The sequence below is a fragment of the Leopardus geoffroyi genome, chromosome B2 (assembly GCF_018350155.1).
Source record: "Leopardus geoffroyi isolate Oge1 chromosome B2, O.geoffroyi_Oge1_pat1.0, whole genome shotgun sequence".
Classification (NCBI taxonomy): Eukaryota; Metazoa; Chordata; class Mammalia; order Carnivora; family Felidae; genus Leopardus; species Leopardus geoffroyi.
Genome location: NC_059332.1, coordinates 2,768,438 through 2,788,240, shown reverse-complemented (window position 1 = coordinate 2,788,240; position 19,803 = coordinate 2,768,438). Strand labels below are relative to the sequence as shown.

Here is a 19,803-nt window from a genome sequence, read left to right as displayed (position 1 = left end):
CCAGGTGATCAGTGAGTGTTATCTGACACCTTCACTAACCGATTTTGATGAAATCAAGTGCCTTTTTGGATTAACACCTAAATTGTATGCTAAATTTAACCAGGGTGTGGAGTGGTGAGATTCAGCGGTCAACACTTATTTTTCAAATAGTTCTGAAAGTGTTAGGACGCTTTAATTGACCAGTGGACCATCAGGTTCTGCTAGTAAGACTCGGGGTGGGGGCTGGAGGACAAAACAGGCTTAATATTTAGAGTAGTTGCTGAAGAGAAACTTGTTTTTAATTACCCAGAACACTGTGCTCGTGGGGAGGTGACCAAGAGGTATTTTAATGGCTTTATTGAGCAAACCAGTCAAAAGGAACTTGGGCAAACCAACGGAGCCTTTTCACTTTGGGTCCCGCGAACTTTTAGGGCTCAGAAAAACGCGTGTTCAGTTCTTCCACAGAAATGGTAGGTGGCTCTGAAAAGAGCCTTTGATCTCAAACTGAAACGTGGGAATTCAAACTTTATTTGCCCTTGGCCTTGTGGTGGCTCTCGGTCTTCTTGGGCAGCAGCACGGCCTGGATGTTGGGCAGGACGCCGCCCTGCGCGATGGTGACGCGGCCCAGCAGCTTGTTGAGCTCCTCGTCGTTGCGGATGGCCAGCTGCAGGTGGCGCGGGATGATGCGCGTCTTCTTGTTGTCGCGGGCCGCGTTGCCCGCCAGCTCCAGGATCTCGGCCGTCAGGTACTCCAGCACGGCCGCCAGGTACACCGGCGCGCCGGCCCCCACCCGCTCGGCGTAGTTGCCCTTGCGGAGCAGGCGGTGCACGCGGCCCACCGGGAACTGCAGCCCGGCCCGCGACGAGCGCGTCTTGGCCTTGGCGCGAGCCTTGCCGCCCTGCTTCCCGCGTCCAGACATGACCACCTAAACACCCTAGAGGCACTTGGCAAAACGAGGGCAAAACCAGCACTTTTTATAGCCCTGATTGGGCGCGAAAAAGAAGGCTTTGCATTGGCTAAACTTGTGGCTTTATTTTCTCCAACGAGAATGCAGCTTTGGGAGTCTCGCGTTGTGATTGGACAGAACTAACCACTGACGTCATGTTGACTAGTCACCAATCAGGCCCAGGACTGTAACTTACACCTTATTTGCATAAAGGCTTCTATATAAAAAGGACAAGGAGGGATTACGGCCTACAGTGCATTTTTCTCCTTTTCTCCTGATTGCCTTGCGCGTCCCCCCGGCCATGCCTGAGCCAGCCAAGTCCGCTCCCGCCCCGAAGAAGGGCTCCAAGAAAGCGGTGACCAAGGCGCAGAAGAAGGACGGCAAGAAGCGCAAGCGCAGCCGCAAGGAGAGCTACTCCGTGTACGTGTACAAGGTGCTGAAGCAGGTGCACCCTGACACCGGCATCTCGTCCAAGGCCATGGGCATCATGAACTCGTTCGTGAACGACATCTTCGAGCGCATCGCGGGCGAGGCGTCGCGCCTGGCGCATTACAACAAGCGCTCGACCATCACGTCCCGGGAGATCCAGACGGCCGTGCGCCTGCTGCTGCCCGGGGAGCTGGCCAAGCACGCCGTGTCCGAGGGCACCAAGGCTGTCACCAAGTACACCAGCTCCAAGTGAGTGCTGGGAGGCACGATCCAACCCAAAGGCTCTTTTCAGAGCCACCTACATTTTCCGAGAAAGCAGCTGGCTTATTTTGTCTCGTTTCGTTTAGAAGTGTTTGGGGCTGGGTTCGGACTGGGGAAGAGCGGTAGGAGGCTAAGCCCCCTGCGAGAGCGGTTGGGTAAGCATTTAAGCTCATTGTCCTTCAACTTTAGTGTGGCTTCTTAGGCGCCCTTTGGAAGGTGGCCTTGTCCTCTGCTCCGGTAGCCGAAATTTCGCCTTTAGTTATTTTATCAGTGGAGCCCCCGTCATTAATCCTTGGTTGCCTCTAGAGCCCGCCGAGAAGCTACGCTACTTCCTGGGGAGGAGCTCCCTAATTTTACCGCGTTCCTGAACTCGTGGGCATCATTTTCATCTCCTTTTTTTTCTTTGCTCTTTCCGAGACTGGTTTTTTGTCTCCATCCTTGGAGGCCTTAGGGTGGCGCGTTAGGCTTCCTTGTCCTCTTCTGCCATCTTGTGGCAAAAAAGCGGAGGCACGGATCTAAGGCTTCCCGAGGACAACCAATTTGGAGGGTAGGTAGAGTTACTGTTTGTCTCTTTACCCGCTGGATTTGAGGAGTTTCCTTGACAGTCACTCGTGCGCATGATAGAAAGTCGTGGAGAGTATTGCCGTCTGGTTGAAGCTGTCAAAAGAAAAAGACGACAACAACAAAAAGCAAAATACTCTGCACCCTAAAATAAGTTTTAAAGAAATAAGAGTTGTAGGGTCCTGCGCTCTCTATTTCTGGTCCTCAAAGTAACAAGCGCTTTGTTTCCTGTGAACCTAAACACCGGACAGAACCCTCAAACTTTGCTGGCTGCTCTTTGAAGGCATGTCAGGATTTAGGAATATGATGACGTGTAAGTAAGTTGCACTTTTTCCACCATGAAGGGGCCAGTATAGACTTGGTAACCCCAATTTTGCAGGTCCCTCCGCGCTTTTAAATATGTGTTTCCCCCAGAGTCCGACTCTTCCCCTCTTTGCAGGTAGACCTTTTCTTTCTAGATATGTCTGTCTCGTGCTCCTCCATCGATACTTCTACTGCCTAATTAAGTCCCAACATTCTACTAAAATGCTTGCAATAGTCTTCTGGTGTTGCCACAACAAAATACCATTTATTGTGTGGTTTAAGCAACATATATGTATTTTCTCACGGTTCTGGAGGCTACGAGTCCAAGATCAAGGTGTGAGCAGGGTTAGCTTCCCTCTGCTTACACCTGTGTCCTCGCGTGGGCTTTTTTCTGTGTTTGCACACCTCTGGTGTCTCTCCTTCTTCCTGTAAGAACCTCAGTCCTATTGGATCAGGACCTTCCTTAGGACTTCATCTAACCTTAATTACCTCTTAAAGGCTGTGTGTCCAAATACAGTCACACTGGGGTTTGAGAGAACACAATTTAATCCATAACAGCACATAAAGCCATTTCCCATGCTTTGCTGTCAACCTTCCAGTCCAAACTGTCTTTCATAAAACATCTACACTTAGCTTACAGTGCCGCTAACAAGACAGCTGTGCTGTTCCCTACGCCGGGGGTTTCAAATTAGATGCTCACGAAGGCCCAGCCCTGAGAGCCAAACTGGCTGGATGTTAGAAACCACGCCTCATCTGCACAAAAAAAGTCTTCGCTCTTTTTCAAATGTTTATTTATTTTTGAGACAGAGAGAGAGACAGAGCTTGAACAGGGGAGGAGCAGAGAGAGAGAGAGGGAGACACAGAATCCAAAGCAGGCTCCAGGCTCTGAGCTGTCGGCACAGAGCCCGACGCGGGGCTCCAACTCACGGGCCATGAGATGGTGACCTGAGCCGAAGTTGGACGCTTAACCGACTGAGCCGCCCAGGCGCCCCCATTTTCCCGGTTTTAATGGCACATTTCGCTGTTCTCTTGTGGATGCTATAATGCCAGCTAGCATCTGCCCATGAAGGGGACCAGCGGGAACTTCAGAGACCTGAAGAACGTGAGGCCTATGCGGGAGATTTCACCTACTTGTTGCCCGGCAGGGGCTGCGAGCCCTGGACAGCGAGTCTCTCCAAATTTCAAGAGGATATGAGATGCATTTGAATATGGAATATTCTAAAATTTCAATATGGGCAACTAATAAAAAATGCGTAACATGGGGTGCGTGAAACAAAAAAAAGTCTTAAAGCTCACAACCCTTAAGCTCACAGTTGGAGATCTCTGGGCATTAGCAGAGATTCCTGTGCCCATGACGAGCTCTCCCTTATACATCCCCTGCCACCAAAGCCCAGATCCAGTTCCCAGATCTCCCCAGCTTCCTACATCCTCCACAGAAAAGAATCCATTCCTCACCTGGAAGGTGTGGGCAGAGCACAGGGTCTTGCACACTGCAGGCTTTCAACAGCTGCTCTCTGCCGATTAAATAAATGGATAAAAAGCTAACAGATTTTTTAACTCTTTAAGCTTGCTACCAGCAATGAAATAAAAGCGGTGAAAGGTGGAGTTATTTATTGCGGATTTGATAGTTACCGGGTTAAATAAACCCATTCATATCGGATTATGTTTGTCTTATTGTGATATATTCTCCTGTATCTACTTTTCTTTGGTCCAGTCTTTTCTTTAGTGACTGTCCCCGCCTCTCCTGTCTTATGAGGAATGAAAGGGAAGGACTGAAGGCGCCACCGAGAATCCGAACCGGAGCTCCCCCTCTCCCGTTCCTAGCGCGAATCCCTTCCATAAAGGGCCCACCCTCGTTCCCCTGAACCCAGCTGTCTTTCTCATTTAGTCCCTTACTTCCTGCTGTCCATTGAAGTGAGACACAGACTCTCACATTCTGTTTAATTCAACTATCTAGTGAGTCACTGCTTTTACTTTATGCTATTTTTTATTTTACCTTACCTTCATGCCTATGGGAGAAATAAGAACCAAACTGTCTTCTGATCAAAGAAATATCACAAAGGGAAAGGTCTTGGGGCGACAAGGAGATTCAATCTAGCATCTTATTACCGGGGCAGCACATTGTTAAAAAGACAATCATTGGCAGACTTAGAATTTAAATGTTACTTTCACAGGTCATAGGAACGATCTGAAGTCCACGTCTTTGAAAGCCTTTCATCAGAAACGTTGGTGGCCAGGTCCATTGATGAAGCCTTACAGGATCCCTCCCTCTCTGTAGCAAAGAAGGGGCTTTCTCTCTCCCGCACCAAAAAGGGTATGTTTCTTAAAGTCTAGGTGCTGGTATTCCACTAATTGGTACCTCCTGATAAAAGCAGGCCTGCGAATGAAATGTTGGCGTGGAGAAGTAAAAAGGGAAAGGGGATTATTAATAAAATTATTATGAGCTGTCAGAATAAATTACCAGCTACCCGGAAGTGGATGAAGGGGACACCAGGGTGGCCTTTCAGTGGCGCACTGTGGCAGCCTCCAGGTCATGGGGCCGCTGGAGGGTGCATCTTCCATTGCCTTTGAATGATTAGGCTATTTAACAACTTGATAGAGATAGACTGTCAGTTGTAGACATTAATAAAATGCACACGATTCCGGGTGATGAACGTGGAAAGGAAGGTGGGAAAAAGTGAGCTGGTCCCAGTCTCTTGTCTTCCCCCCAAAGCTCATCAAATGGACACTCAGCTCCGCAAGAAGAATCTGGCTCCACACAAGGAAATTCTGCAGTTTGGAAATCTCTGTAATCTGCCTGAAAAGCCATCCAGTGAAGACGACGATTGAAGACCAGCACTTTGAGGAATCAGAAGGCTTGAGTCCCATCCACCATTCATCCCAGCAGCAACAGCCACACCTTTCTGGGTGTTTTACCAGATTGATCTTTTAAAATAAGCATTGTGCTATTTCAATAAAAGCCTTCATATGAGTCGTTCCCAGACTCTTTGCAAATAAAGATTATTTATTTTTTAAAAATGGGAGAGATGCACATCAAATTCATGTAGCCTTGCCCAGAGTAAGGGGATGGTAGGATTGAGGTGAAGTTAGAGTGCTTCGGTTTTGTGTGGGCTTCCCCCCGCCCCGCCCCCCCCCCCCCCCCCCCCCCCCGCTTTAAATATACAACAGATTTCTAGTGAACATACCACAATGTTAAATAATAGATCGATTTTGTGTGGTCATTTTCGTATTCCATAATTTTGTAAAAGGTAAGAGAAGGTGAAGAAAAACGTCACATATTGGTGTTTGGTGTATTAGAAATTGTAGCTTTTCACATATTCACCAAATCACCAAAACAGACAAAAATCTCCATTCTTGTGAACTTAGGTCCCAGGAGGGAGAAAACATATACTATAAAATACACAGCATGCCACGTGCTAAGGAGGAAAACCGTGGGGGAGAGATTGTTGGGACAGTTGTCATTTTAAATACCCCAAACTGTCCTTAACTAAATCTCCAAAAGTGAAAATAGCTCTTTACGGTTCTTTTGAAATCGAAACCTAAAGTCTTGTGGTCTTACCACATGGTAGTCGGTAGATATGCGACCTTACGGATGATGGTTAAAATGAATTCTCTCCTCTCTGACCTGGGGCACCTGACATTGCTTAATTAGAAACTTTTTGATTTGTAGATTATTTTCGTCTCCAAAATAATTCCCCTGCCAAAACCTGCCAAAGCTTTCATTAGAGATGGTGGGGAATTATGTTCTCTGCTTTTTGTGGGTTTGTTTTTTGTTTTTTTGTTTTTTTTTTTTGAATAAAAAGAGTCAGCTAGCAGAGGATGGTTTCGATCCATCGACCTCTGGGTTATGGGCCCAGCACGCTTCCGCTGCGCCACTCTGCTCGGCACGACACAGGAGGCTTTAGGAAGGTCTTTTATTATATTTTCCTCCAAAGGCTGCCACCAGCTTTTGTATTTTGTTTTTGAGATAATTGTGTTTTTTCCTTTAAAACTCACTCATTATTCATGCTTCCGAAAGGACAATGAGCCCAGGGTGCACTGACCCCAAATATTCTGAATGCAAAACATTTCATGATTCCGCCGGGAAAACAGTCGCGCCCCGCCTGCCCCGCTGATCTGAGCGGGAGCGAGTCTGCACCTCACAGTCCCACCCCGTACGAGTAGCCCCCCCAAAATCCAGCGTGGGAGGCATCCTACGTTTGCACGCACGGGAGCGATTTAAAAATAATCCAAGAGGTAAAAACAACCTTGAGGGTCCCTTGCATTGGCCGGGAATCGAACCCGGGCCTCCCGCGTGGCAGGCGAGAATTCTACCACTGAACCACCAATGCCCGGTGACAAAAGGTGAACGCCAGCGCTAGAAATGGCCGCGGTGCCGCAACACCGACAACTGTGTATTTCTTCCCCTTAGCTCGTGCTCTGTTCTTATTGACTAGAACCCGGTGATGCCCCCTTCTTCCCCTCTTTTCAGGAAAACCTCACTTTCGTTGCAAGTTCCGCGACCGGGAGGCCGGCCGGGCGGGGGCGGAGCGGTGGGACCTCCGGCCACTTGGTGGGACCCTCTGGACGCGGTGCGGGCAGCGAGGTCGGGCCCCCGGGGACGCGGTGGGGGCAGCGAGGTCGCGCCCCCGGCAGGCGGTGCGGGCAGCGCGGTGGGCCTCCCGGAAGGCGGTGGGGATGGCCCGGTGGCGCCCTCTGCTGGCCGCCACGGAGAAAAGCAACGCGGGGCTTAGGCGTCCTTCGGTTGCCATAGAAACCCCTTCAGTGTCTAGGGCACAGAGGTGTCAATGAAAGGTAATTTCCAAAAACCAAAAAACAAACAAAAAGACCAGGTGAAATCATAACTGTCATACGAATATAAAATTTTTGAAAGGTTTTTTTTTTTTTTTTTAAAGATTTCATTTAGCTCCTTCCTGAGATAACTGATGAGGGGTTACTACCCGTTCAGAGAAGTCAAAGAAGGGATGCCATTTACAGATGAGGAACAGTGACCCGAATGTGACCCGAATGTGTCGGCGGGGTCAAAACCGGCTTTTCGGCGGTGGGAGTGGGCAGGGGGAGCGGAGTGGGGAGAAGGAAAATGTCCCGTCACCAGACAGAATCCATCCCATGTCCACAGACGCGACTTGTTTTCTACTGCTACCAGTCACCGACAGTTACAGAGTTGGAAAATAGGATCAGGATCACGTGACACAGACGGGTGTGCCGAAGTTCTCCTCTGAAGCAGATTTTCCTGCAGCTTTTTTCTTTTTCTGGGAGATTCGGCCAACTCCGAGTACGAACTTAAGGGCCCAACTCGCAAGGTAAACACACCTTCGTCTTAAGAGCCCTGGGTTACTGTTCCTGACCATCTTTCCTTACAGTCTACAGTCACAGACCCCTGTAGGAACGCCGTGAAACATGTGAACATTCTCCCTGGAGGCCTGTGCACACTCACATGCACTTGCGATCGAGTTCAGGTATTGGGCCTAGGATGAGCTCTCTTTTACCTGGAAGGGGATCCTTCTTTGGGAACATCCTGCTCAGACATTCATTTCCACCCCTACCCTCTCCAGGTTTCTGCTCAGGGCCTCAGCTTGTGGGGGCAAGGGGCAAAGAGATATTTGTAACTGGGTATAGATAAACCTGAATTCCTTAAAATCATGCAAGAGACCCCCCCCCCCCGGGGGCAGGAAGAGCGGCCCTGGGATTTTGCCCTTGATGAGGGAGCGTGGGGCCACCTGAGGGCAGAGTGCAGCCTCCGGGCACCCCCACCCTCAAGGTGGGATCTGTGTGATAGTCCCTGGACACTCCAGGCTACCCCAAAACAGGAAAGGATAAAAAACCAAACGGTTGAACTGATAAGAGTCTCCACCAGTTTAGGAGGAAAAGGCAACCCCATCCATAGCCTGCAGTCCGGGAAGTCCCTACTGTCTTATGTTAATGCTTTGCTAGAGGGAGAAGCAACCCTAGCTTGACCATAGCTGGGCCTCCAGTAAATCTTGAGCTTGTGAAAGTCTCTTTGGAAACTCCTTCTGGACTCTTCCCCCGGCTCCATAAAGCGGTCACCCCCCTACCACTCCAGTGCAGCCCTCCCTGCCTGCAGGTCCTGTCCCCGCGCTGTAATCAAATCACCTTTGCACCAAAGAGGTCTTCAAGAATTCTTTCTCGGCCATCGGCTCTGGACGCCATGGACCCCCCAGCACCCCAAAACTTCATCACCCTCAGCTTGCCTCATGCTTCCTCATCACCCCTGGCTATACTGTCTTTGGTCCACATGGGCACATATTCATGTTGACCCGGTCACCTTGAAAGCAAGAATTTCCACTGAAGTGAAAGAGGGCTCCTGTGTCTCCTACCGGCACGAGCCAGGATGCAGGTGTAGGTGGGGGTACGTTTCCCTCCTTACCTCACCGGCTCTTTAGCTGGCCTCAGCATTAGATTGACATAAGACAGATGCACCGGAGGCAAAAAAGTTAATTTTATACATAAAATTGTAAGATAAATTAAATATATAAAATATAAGGCCATAAAGATCTAAGACTCAAATAAGTGACCAAAGCAGGCAGCTTTTATGCCTTTCAGGCAAAGAAACAAAAAATTTGTGAATCACTGACAAGACAAAGTTAGCAAGCATGTCACATTATTACTTATTGTATTAATTATATTATATATCAGCATATAATATTTATTAATAATAATTGTATTGATTACTGATTATTACGTACTCATCTTCCCTATTGATGAAGACTGTGGAGGGGTCTTTCCTCTGTAGGGAAAAATAACCTTCCCTCTACCCTTCATTGCTCGTGGCGGAGGACCAGCCCCCACATGAAAGAGATAAACAAGAGAAGAACAAACACGTTTCACAACAGGTGTACCTTATGCATACGTGGGAGAGACCATCCAGGGAAAACTCCCCGGAATGGCCCGGGCCACCCCCTTAAACACCATCTTCCACTAAAAACAAAGATGTGGGGGTGAGGGTGGGAGAGGGGCAGTTACAGGAGGGGACTAGGCAACCCACAGGAAGGTGGTTGTCCAGATTTAATCTGGTGCCTTCCCCACCGAGTTTCCGGTGATTTAGTGTCACCTTTCTCTTCCAGGCGCAGACAGGGAGTCGCCCTTACGACGACTCGTATTGACGAGGAGTCCCCCTTACGACGAATCTCCAAACGGAGATTTCTGTTATAAATGTAAATTGCCTCGACAAAAGGATATCTTCTCTGCTTTTAGAGCTTCTGGGTCTGCTTTTTCTCAAAAAAAAAAAAAAATCATTTTATTTTGGGATGGATTATTCTGCTATCCTTCAACCGTGGTTTTCTCACAGCCCTACATTCCGTTTCTGGTGATAAGGATGCCTTCCGCTCTTCTGGTACAGGGATGGCACCTGTCACATGGGGGACTTGTCTCCTGTTTACGGGGAGAGAGGCAGATTCAGAGAGACCTTTTTGTACTACCTGGTCCTCAGGTACCTTTAATTTAAAAATATCAGTGTGTCAAAGTGGCATATTTTGACGTGGCCCATTCTGTTCCCCCTCCCCGTGACTCCCACAGACGTGAGAAAAGGGTATCTGGAAACGAATGATGTGTCACTCCTCTCTCTTACAGGCCGTGTCGAATCTATCCGTAAACAGTATCAGCTCTCTTCAAAGTATCCTGTTAAAATGGAAAAACAATCTTACCCAGTCAGGAATTTTCTGGAGAGCACCAGTGAGGTCATCGCCATCACCAGCCTGCAAAGCAAAAGGAGGTAATTTGTAAAGGACAAAGTAAAAGGACAGGACCCTCTGCCTTGCCCCCTAAGGGAAAGTGACCTTGCCAGAAACAATCTTTTCTTTTGTCAATAATTTACTTGCCCCACCCCCTCCTTCGTGTAAAAGCCTCCCATTTTGTCCACCTCCTCAGAGCCCCCTCTACTTGCTGGGTAACATGCTGTCCAATTTATGAATCACTTAATATAAGAGCCAATTACATGGTTTGAAAAACCACCACCAGCACGAGGCCCCAAATGGCATCACTTAGTTTTTTGGGGGTTTTGGTTTTTTTGGCATCACTTACTTTAAAGCCCCGAGTCAGGAGACCAAGACTTAATAATCCCTAACCTAAGCGCAAGTTTCACTCCCCAAGAATATAATCTTTGACCAGTCAACATGGAATTTTCTGGTCAGAACTGGGGAGTTTACTGAGAGACCACTCCCCCTTAGGAGGGCAACCTTGCCTAAACAACGCATTCTTTGCTAATCAATACCTTTCTTTCTTTCTTTTTGTTTTATGCCCTCTCTCTGCCTTTAAAAACGTATTGGGGCACTTGGGTGGCTCTGTCGGTTGAGCCTCCGATTTCAAGTCATGAGCTCCCGGTTGGTGAGTTCGAGCCCCGCGTCGGGTCACTGCTGTCAGCCCGGCGGTACAGAGCCCGTTATGGTTCCTTTGCCCCTCCCCTGCTTGCTCTTTCCCCAGAATAAATAAATATTGAAAAAACAAACAAAAAAACTTTCATTTAGCTCAGTGGAGCTCCCCTGTACCTGCTAGCTGGGATGCTACCCAATTCATGAATCATTTAATAAAACTAATGAGATCTTTTAATTTATTCAGCTGAAATTTGATCGCTGAACACCCAGAATCTCACCACTGCTCACCACCTCTGTCCTTACACTCTGGTCCCTGCTACCAACATCTCTTCCCTAAGTCATTGCCAATGCTACTAACTGCTCTCCCTGCTTCTGTCTTGTTTGTATTATGGTCGATTTTGTCCCTCCTCCATTCAAACCCTCTCACCCACCATAAAAGGCAAACCCTACAGTGACCCATCCTTCCTTAGGGGAGGACAAAACTTTTCCTCTACCCTTTTCGGTTCAGTAGCTGGGATGTGCCAATTAAGCTGACAAAAGACATTAGCAGGTGAAAAGTCATACAGGTTTTACTTTCAACTTTATGTGTGTGGGGGTTCCACAGAAAAGAAACGAAAATGCCAAGGAAGCAGTTCGGCTTGGCAGCTGATATTCCGTTGTAACAAAGGGTGAAAAATTGTAGAGAAATGACCTGACCGAGGGAAGAGGGGTTTGGCTTCTAGGAGAGGTAAATTGCAGGAAGGAAATATATGGGGAAATCGATATTAGATAAGGGTTATTTTAGTAAAGTTCGTTCTATGCGCACTCATCTGGGTGCTGACCTTCCTTCTTCCTCATGGCTGTCAAATTCCCCCGGAGAAGGGATTTCCGATAGTCCTCATTTCTCAGAATTTTCTGCGTTTAGTCAGAGAAGGGAGCTCCACGAAGGTTTCTTTCTGCCTCTGTCAAGTCTCAATTGCCTTCGGCTCAAAATAATCCATATGCTAATCTGGCAAACTTTGGGGTGACATGCGCTGATGTCACACCTCTACTTGCAATCTGTCTCCCACCCCTCTCTCCCTCACCCACTTCACCTCACCCCTTTCGGTCACAGGTGTAGCAGAGGAAAAATACGTTTTCCCCTGTTAACCTTAAAAATAAAACTGCCAGTTGTTTTAGCGGCAAAAATGGGTTCACGTGGCAATAGCCAGAGACTTGCAATCTGGGACAATCAAGGCCATGAGCAAGTCTAGAGAGCAAAGGAGAGCACACTGTTTTCTAGAAGACCGGGGGGACTTGGGAAGGTTGTTATAAACGAAACGTCCATTGGAGCAAAGTGAGGTTCGAAAGCGTACAGGCTCTTCATTGGCTGGGTTGTGACGGTCCCCTCGGCCGGGCTGCTGGGGGTGGGGGGAGGGGAAGGGTTTTTTCCTCTTGCTGGGGTCCCGAAGCAGGATCCAACCTCCAGGTCGGTCTCTTCCCGTTTGGGCTGCAGTTGGCCGCGGGCTGGGCGCGCTCCCTCCGCTGGCCTCTGTCTCCATTCAAAACAGAGCTTTCATTAATTTTCACAGCCTCTGTCTTCCTAGGCTCTTGGTGGAGACGTCCGCATAATGAACAGATTAGCCGGAGAAAAACGAACACGTATAATAATGTGTGTACCGCCTGTATCTTGGGAGACACCCAGGAAAACGGAGTAACTCCCCAAATGGCTCAAGCCACCACCTTAAATACCTGTCCACCTGGGGCCCTAAGCCATGTTGGGGATGCGGAGGGAGGCCAGTGAGGGCAGATTTTTCAGGCCAAGTACAGTAAGCAAGGGCGTGGTTATGGGGCAGACTGCAGTCGGTACCTTCCCCACTGATGTTTCTGGAGATTTAGGCATCCGGCTCTTCAAGGTACGAGAGGGAGACATGCTTAGAAAATGCAGGTTTCCCTTCTGAATGTGAACGTCTCTTACAAAAGGGTAACTTTTACTCAGTTTTCAGAGCTTCTCCTGTGGCTGCACTTAAAAATCACCAACTGGCGGGCCGCCTGGGTGGCTCAGTTGGTTAAGCCTCTGACTCTTAGCTCAGCTCAGGTCATGATCTCACGGATTCGTGGGATCAAGCCCCGCAGCACTGGGCTCGGCGTGGACGCCCAGGAACCTGCTTGGGATCCCCTCTCTCTCTGACCCCCTCTCCCCCACTTGTGCTGTCTCTCTCAAAATAGATACACTTCAAAGAGAAAAAAATTGTTTTCTTCAAAAACCCAGCTCAGTATAATCCTTATGCCTGAGAGGCACGTTTTGGGGCGGCAAACACCGCTCCCCTCTGACACCAAACACACCCTAGCTTCTGGCATCTACAGTCCGGATCAACCCCCTCCCTCCCCCACCCCACACCCACCATCCGCCCCCGGCCTCATGGCCCCAGGTCTCTGCTGAAATGTCCCATTCTCAGGAATGCCTGAAAAGTGCTCCACCTCCCTACGCTTCGTCCTGTTTTTTTTTTTTTTCTTTAACCTGTCACACACTTATCTTGTTTATTTTTGTCTCTCTCTCCTTTCCAAATTACACATACAAATCTTACCTCCCCGAGGTTTTTGGTTTCTCTTGCCTGTGTAAGGGAGCAAAATTTGCCACCCTCAAAAGTGTCTCTTTGGCACGTGGATTATTTTAGACTGATTATTTTTAAATTTTTAAAAAATTTTTGTTAATGTTTTTATTTATTTTTGAGACAGAGAGAGACAGAGCATGAGCAGGGGTAGGGGCAGAGAGGGAGGGAGGCACAGAATCCGAAGCAGGTTCCAAGCTCGGAGCTGGCAGCACAGAGCCCCACGCAGGGCTCAAACTCACAGACCGTGAGATCATGACCTGAGCCGAAGTTGGAAGCTTAACCGACTGAGCCACCCAGGTGCCCCATAGACTGATTATTTTTGAGAAACAGAAGGTTCAGGAAGAATCTTTCACCTTCCTTTCGTTGCCTAAAACGATTGAGATAGAGCAACTGTTGCAGGAAGGAGCTCTCACCTCCCCCCCACCCCAAGCGGACCGAGCTGAATGCAAACAGGCTGGTGACACGACCCACCCTGAAAGGGCCACGGGCCCCAGCTAACCAATGGGCTGGTTAGACCAGGCAGTTACCAAAAAAGGGAAAACCCCCCACATCCCCCAAGCTCCCTGACTGTGGCCCCTCACCAACGCCTCGGGGCACACAGCCTCTGCTCTGCTGTCCTGCCCACCGCTCCCCTGCAGGGTACTCAGTAAGCTTCTGTGTCTTTTTTTCTGCCTCAGGCGCATCCTTTCACTGCCCCGGCCACGCCCCCATCCATCCGGTCACCCCACGGGCAATCCCGTCTCCCCACGGGCAATCCCGTCACCCCACGGACAACCCGGTCACCCCACGGACGATCCCGTCACCCCACGGACGATCCCGTCACCCCACGGACAACCCGGTCACCCCACGGACAATCCCGTCTCCCCACGGGCAATCCCGTCTCCCCACGGGCAATCCCGTCACCCCACGGACGATCCCGTCACCCCACGGACAATCCAGTCACTCCAAGGACAATCCCGTCACTCCACGGACAATCCCGTCTCCCCACGGGCAATCCCGTCACCCCACGGACAACCCGGTCACCCCACGGACGATCCCGTCACCCCACGGACAACCCGGTCATCCCACAGACAACCCGGTCACCCCACGGACGATCCCATCACCCCACGGACGATCCCATCACCCCACCGACAGTCCCTTCACACCGCGGACAACCCGGTCATCCCACAGACAAGAGCAGATAGAATTGCTTTGCCACCTTGGTCATCACTGCTCCATATTATGCAATACTATGGGAAGTGTGCACATTCTACTCAGAAATCGAGATCGGTGACACACATCTGACATTCCCTAACAATAGATACAGGTAGTCTAGTATTTGCTATGCTAAATAAATCCAGAATGGATTCTACTTATTTATAATATATATTTTAAGTCATACACTAAACACATTAAAAAATATACTAAATACATTGAATAGTATATTACATTGAAAATAATATACTACAGAAGATAATATATTAAATAATCAAAATAAGTATACCATACATTAACAAGTAATAATATTAATAATTATATAGCATATACTTTTATTAATATGTCATATATTTATCATATATTTATATTAATATGTATTTAATATATAATATATACTTTTAAAATAATCACACACTGATAGTGAAATATTTGTAGAATTTTGTTATAAATCACTTTAAAACCATTATATCACGTATTGAATCAATTACTGGCTCAGTTTTAAAAATGTGAAATACCTCAATTTCCATCCCTGGTTTCACTGCTATTTCCTGATCATTCTTAAAGGTTACTGACACTGACTTTGGGATCATATCAAAATTAATCTCTGGTAGTCCAGTATATTATTTATTTGGACTTCAAAATATGAATGCGTTTCACTGGGGAATGTCTTCTCATACTTCAATCTATTCTCTTAGTGTTTTGCTTCCATTTTCCCTTTTAATTATAGTTCTCACTGATGGAGATAAAAGATAGGAACTCAGCAAAACATCTTCACTTTAGATATTAGCCCGGCAGTCTCTAAAGTGTGGTCCCCTGGTAGTCCTTACCTAGGCAATCATTAGACATGCAAATTTCCAAGCCCCGCTCTCCCCCAGACCTTAGAAAATCTGGCAGCTGGGTGTGTCCCCCCACCAGGGGGATTTTAAAGCCCCCCAGGCGGTGCTGACACTTGGGGAAGCTTTAAAAACCATTGTGTTGTGTTGGAATGACACCGAGACAGAAATGGATGCTGTTATTGGGAGCTCTTAAGAAATGTGCTAATTGTGTTTCTTGGTTGTCTTTTCTCTTTGTATGGTATACTTAGTGGAAGAAAAAAGTTGGAAAAGAAGGATAGTGAGGAAGCAGTTCAAATGACGACAGCATGACAATCATGAGATTGTCACGCTGTATTATGACCAAATAACCACCTCACAGGGTCTAGGCATTTTCCTCGGCACTGTGATGATCTCTGAGGGCCATACGGAATTGGCACAGATTGCAGCCACCTCGAGGGAACTAACATGGAATTCATAAACTCTGCTTCTTGCTTGAGGAAAAGTGCATCAAATAAGTCATGAATGTTATTGCATGCTGTGCCGTTTTTATTTTCATGATTTAGACTATAAGTGCCTTAGGGTTTCAAAAGAGAAAGATCATATAGATAGTAGGATGATCATGAAAAAACGTTTCATCAAAAAACATTTGCTTCAGGTGTAAAATGTAGCTACAGTTGAAAGAATAGAGTCGGACCCTTCAGAAGGGGTGAGCGTAGAAGTGGGGTAATAGAAGGTGCAGTAAAACCAGAAAGAATATCATTGAGCATCTTGGGATTATGTTGATGTGGGAAGACTGGTAATAATTTAAGCCAGGGCTATGAACCTTATATCTACAGTTAAGAGGAGGGGGCTTTGAATGGTTTTATGGACTTCTGTTAAATTTCCTGTGAAGCATGGGTTGAGTGTGGGTGGGTGTATTCGGGCTGAGTGTGGGTTGAGCGTGGGAGCTGAGTGTGTATGAAGGTATTTGCATGTGTATAAACATGTTTTGTTTACTAAGCTTTCATTCTAGTCTCACAGAAGTCTAATTCTTCCCCAAGCATACAAACCAGGGGTATCAAGCTTAGGGTGTTAAATATTTTAAGGTTATGCTATTTTAGAGGATCATAACAGACCAGTTAGTGGCACTTGTACAGTGAATATATATATAGAAAGTACAACATAAATGCAATTTTCTATCTATGACATTGTCTTTGAGGGAGAGCACCATAATAGTTCTAAGAGTAGTGAGAATAAAGCAATTTAGAAACCATTAAATTATTAAAATACATAAACCTCAAGTCTTTAAGAAGGCCTACCATTTGAGGGGCACCCGGGTGGCCCAGCTGGTTAAGCATCTGACTCTTGATCTCAGCTCGGGTCATGATCTCGGCGTCATGAGTTCAAGCCCCGCATTGAGAACAATCCAGGAAGGCTTATCATTCGGGCATTCCTATTTCCTGATTAAGAAGACCCACGCAATCACCCTCTTAAATGCTCCCTTTACATCTTTATTCCTAAGTGTGTATATAAGGGGGTTCAGCATGGGTGCGATGATCCCATAGAAGAGGGACACCATCTTGCCCCGGTCCTTGGAGTTGGGGGATGGTGGTTGCAGGTACATGGAGATAGCAGTGCCATAGAAGAGTGACACCACAATTAGATGGGAGCCACATGTCCCAAATGCCTTTCTCCGGCCTTCGGCCGACTGGATTCTCAACACTGCTCGGGCAATAAAAGCATACGATACAAGGATGAGGGTCAGGGGTAGTAAAAGAAATAGCACACTGATAAAGAATAGTTCAGCCTCGTTTGCTGTTGTGTCCACACAGGACAACTTGAGCAGAGCAGGGACTTCACAGAAGAAGTGATCCACTTCTTTACGGCCACAGAGCGGCAGCTGAAGGGTCAAGGTGGACTGCAACACTGAGTTGCCAAAGCCGCTAATCCAGGACGCGGCCGCCAGCTGGAGGCACAGCCTCTGGTGCATGATGACTGAGTAATGGAGAGGCCGACAAATAGCGACAAACCTATCAAAGGACATGACGGCCAGGAGAAGGCATTCAGTGGAACCCAAGGCCAGGAAAATGAAAAGCTGGGCCACACAGCCGCCGTAACTAATTACCTTCCTGGTGCTGCATATGTTGACCAGCATTTGTGGAACTGTACTTGTGGTGTAGCAAAGGTCCAGGAGTGACAGATTGGTAAGAAAAAAGTACATGGGGGTGTGGAGTTTGGGGTCCAGATGAGACACGGCAATTATCGCCAGATTGCCAAAGATAGTCAAGACATAGGAAACCAGGAACACCACAAAGAGTGGGAGCTCCAGCCATGGTCGATCTGAGAAACCCAAGAGGATGAACTCCCGGGGGGCGCTCGCGTTTACCCCCTTCATGATCGGTGGTTCAGCTCTTGGTTCCCTGCAATAGAAACAGTCATGAAGGTAATAATTACACACTTATTTGCTGTCGATTGGTCATAATTACTTTGCTAATAATCTGCCTACGTTACAGACTGATAGTATCCATAATGTGAAAAAGTACTGATAAAAATATAAATATCTTCCCAAGTATTTCAAAAGTGTTTCTATATTTGTAACAGCCTATTAGCAGAATGAATTTCAAGACTTTTTATAGCATATCATCAGTTTCCACGTTCACAGAGTTTATCCTTTGACCTTTTATCAGTTTGCAAGTTCATTATTCTCAGTTCTTTCTGCCTAGGTACCTACTATTAGGTAGAAGTTGGCATAGTTTCTGCCACTGGAATGTATTCTAATTTCTCCTTAATGCCACGACATTCCCTGTCAGTACGAAGTAGTCAAAATTGTTTAAATCTCACCCCTCCTATCCTAAAAAAAAAAAAAAATAGACCGTACCTGTAATGCCCGAAGTTCCAAAACCTCCCACAAAAGACCACCAGAGTCGTGAGTCAAAGCCAAGTGGCAAGGGTCGTTTATTGCAGGTTCGAACCTGGACCTCTGCGCACTCGTTGCCGGTGACGCTAAGAGGCCTCGATCAGGGTCGGTACAGCGTATTTATAGACAGGGACAAACAGCATAGGTGAGGTTTCAAATTATGAGGGTCCTGACTGGTCGATTTTAAAGTAAGGACATTTGTTGTTTTCTGATTGGGCGTCCTTTGTCTGTCCTTTGGCGGGAAGGCTTTGTCCGTTACTTGTGGCGGGAGAGAAAAAGGGGAAGGGGGAAGGGGAGGAATGTGTTAAGCAAGCAAGATTACAGAAGCGAGAAATGCCGGTTAGTTTATGTACAATCACTCATCCCATTACCTATCAGACTACATTTAGGAAGGTTTACAACCCGTTCTACTACACAGCGGGTTACATCCAGGAAAGGTCTCACAATGCTCATAGCAAACAGCAAGCAAAACAGACTTCTCAGCAATTGTATTTCTTATCAAAGATCCATAATAAGCAGAAAAGAGAACCTAGCTTTAAACTAAGGTAGGGCTGTCATTTGGATTGCTCCTTTCAGTACCTAGCAGCTTATCAGACTCAATTTAAGGAATTATATCCTTTTACTTTTAGAAGGTCAGAATTCGTGTAAGAGTTTTTAATAATGAGGAACTTGAAATCCAACAGGTGTGGTGGGATCATACCTTGTCCAGTCACATTCCCCTGGGAATGCTTCTCATCCTCTGATCTTCAGTCTCTTCGTGTCTACAGTGAAAATAAGAATGCTTGTCTAGGTTGTCTCGATGTGAGACAGAGCTGCACACGACTGTCTCAGCACCGGCCCCAGAAGCAGAGCAGTGCGGATGAAGGGAGCTTTCGCGACTCACGGTCTCCGAGGTGCTCAGAGAGGAATTCCGTATGATTTGCCCCAACTTCCTTGGGTTGCCAATGAGACATGTCTCTGTCCATTGAAAAGTCACCTTCCCATTTCCTCCTTAACCCCCAAAACATCAGGCTGAGACACGGGGGTCATTGTAACCATCGGCTACGAAGTAACGTGTCACTTTTAGTGTCAGCTGCCTGGCGCATGCATGTCTGGTCCACCCAAACACAGCCACCACGTTGAGGAGAGGGTGACGGTGACACAGGAAGCCCGAGGTGCTCTGGGCAGAAGCTCCATAGAGCCCTACGTGACCTATAGGTGTGACCAAGCCCGTTCTACCTGCCAAAAATCTCGACAGAACACGCGAAATTATTTCGCTACGTTAGCAATACCAGAATGTAAACTTTTCATTGTTATTCTTGTTCATCAAAATGTTAGCACTGTGTATTTTAACTTTGCTTTATGTGTTTTATAGACGATTAACCCGCCCCAAAATATCCCCTCTCTTGCTCTCATCTGCTAAATCGAGACGCATTGGCACAGATACAGATGTGAAATGATGTTCAGATGTATCTTTTTTTTTTTTTTAATGTTTATTTATTTTTAAGACAGAGAGAGACAGAGCATGAACAGG

General features: G+C 47.3%; 3 protein-coding genes and 2 non-coding genes across 6 annotated transcripts; 1 reads left to right on the top strand and 4 right to left on the bottom strand.

Annotated features, from left to right (window-relative positions):
* Positions 1-452: 452 nt before the first annotated feature.
* Positions 453-918, bottom strand: LOC123609472 (histone H2A type 1-E). The gene has a single exon (XM_045500547.1). It carries the CDS (start codon positions 896-898, stop codon positions 506-508), a length of 393 nt encoding a protein of 130 aa, XP_045356503.1. The 5' UTR covers positions 899-918; the 3' UTR covers positions 453-505.
* A 254-nt stretch (positions 919-1,172) lies between these two features.
* Positions 1,173-4,763, top strand: LOC123609481 (histone H2B type 1-C/E/F/G/I-like). Its single transcript, XM_045500559.1, has 2 exons — positions 1,173-1,603; positions 4,654-4,763. The coding sequence occupies exons 1-2, from the start codon at positions 1,227-1,229 to the stop codon at positions 4,658-4,660; spliced, it is 384 nt and encodes a 127-aa protein (XP_045356515.1). The 5' UTR covers positions 1,173-1,226; the 3' UTR covers positions 4,661-4,763.
* A 1,526-nt stretch (positions 4,764-6,289) lies between these two features.
* Positions 6,290-6,361, bottom strand: TRNAM-CAU. The gene has a single exon. It is a non-coding gene; the product is annotated as a tRNA-Met (tRNA).
* A 378-nt stretch (positions 6,362-6,739) lies between these two features.
* TRNAG-GCC lies at positions 6,740-6,810 on the bottom strand. Its single transcript has one exon. It is a non-coding gene; the product is annotated as a tRNA-Gly (tRNA).
* A 3,275-nt stretch (positions 6,811-10,085) lies between these two features.
* LOC123609436 (olfactory receptor 2B2) lies at positions 10,086-17,768 on the bottom strand. 2 transcript variants are annotated; one of them, XM_045500503.1, is made up of 2 exons: positions 16,860-17,768; positions 10,086-10,290 (listed from the first exon to the last, which is right to left on the bottom strand). In XM_045500503.1, the coding sequence occupies exons 1-2, from the start codon at positions 17,766-17,768 to the stop codon at positions 10,261-10,263; spliced, it is 939 nt and encodes a 312-aa protein (XP_045356459.1). In that variant the 3' UTR covers positions 10,086-10,260. The 2 variants fall into 2 exon arrangements, with proteins under 2 accessions (XP_045356459.1, XP_045356458.1); XM_045500502.1 differs by lacking the exon at positions 10,086-10,290 and having other exon boundaries at positions 16,827-17,768.
* Positions 17,769-19,803: the final 2,035 nt, after the last annotated feature.

What these genes read in the sequence shown, in the direction of transcription:
- LOC123609436 (XM_045500502.1), bottom strand. Translation starts at nt 17,768, where the DNA reads ATGAAGGGGGTAAACGCGAGCGCCCCCCGGGAGTTCATCCTCTTGGGT.
- LOC123609481 (XM_045500559.1), top strand. Translation starts at nt 1,227, where the DNA reads ATGCCTGAGCCAGCCAAGTCCGCTCCCGCCCCGAAGAAGGGCTCCAAG.
- LOC123609472 (XM_045500547.1), bottom strand. Translation starts at nt 898, where the DNA reads ATGTCTGGACGCGGGAAGCAGGGCGGCAAGGCTCGCGCCAAGGCCAAG.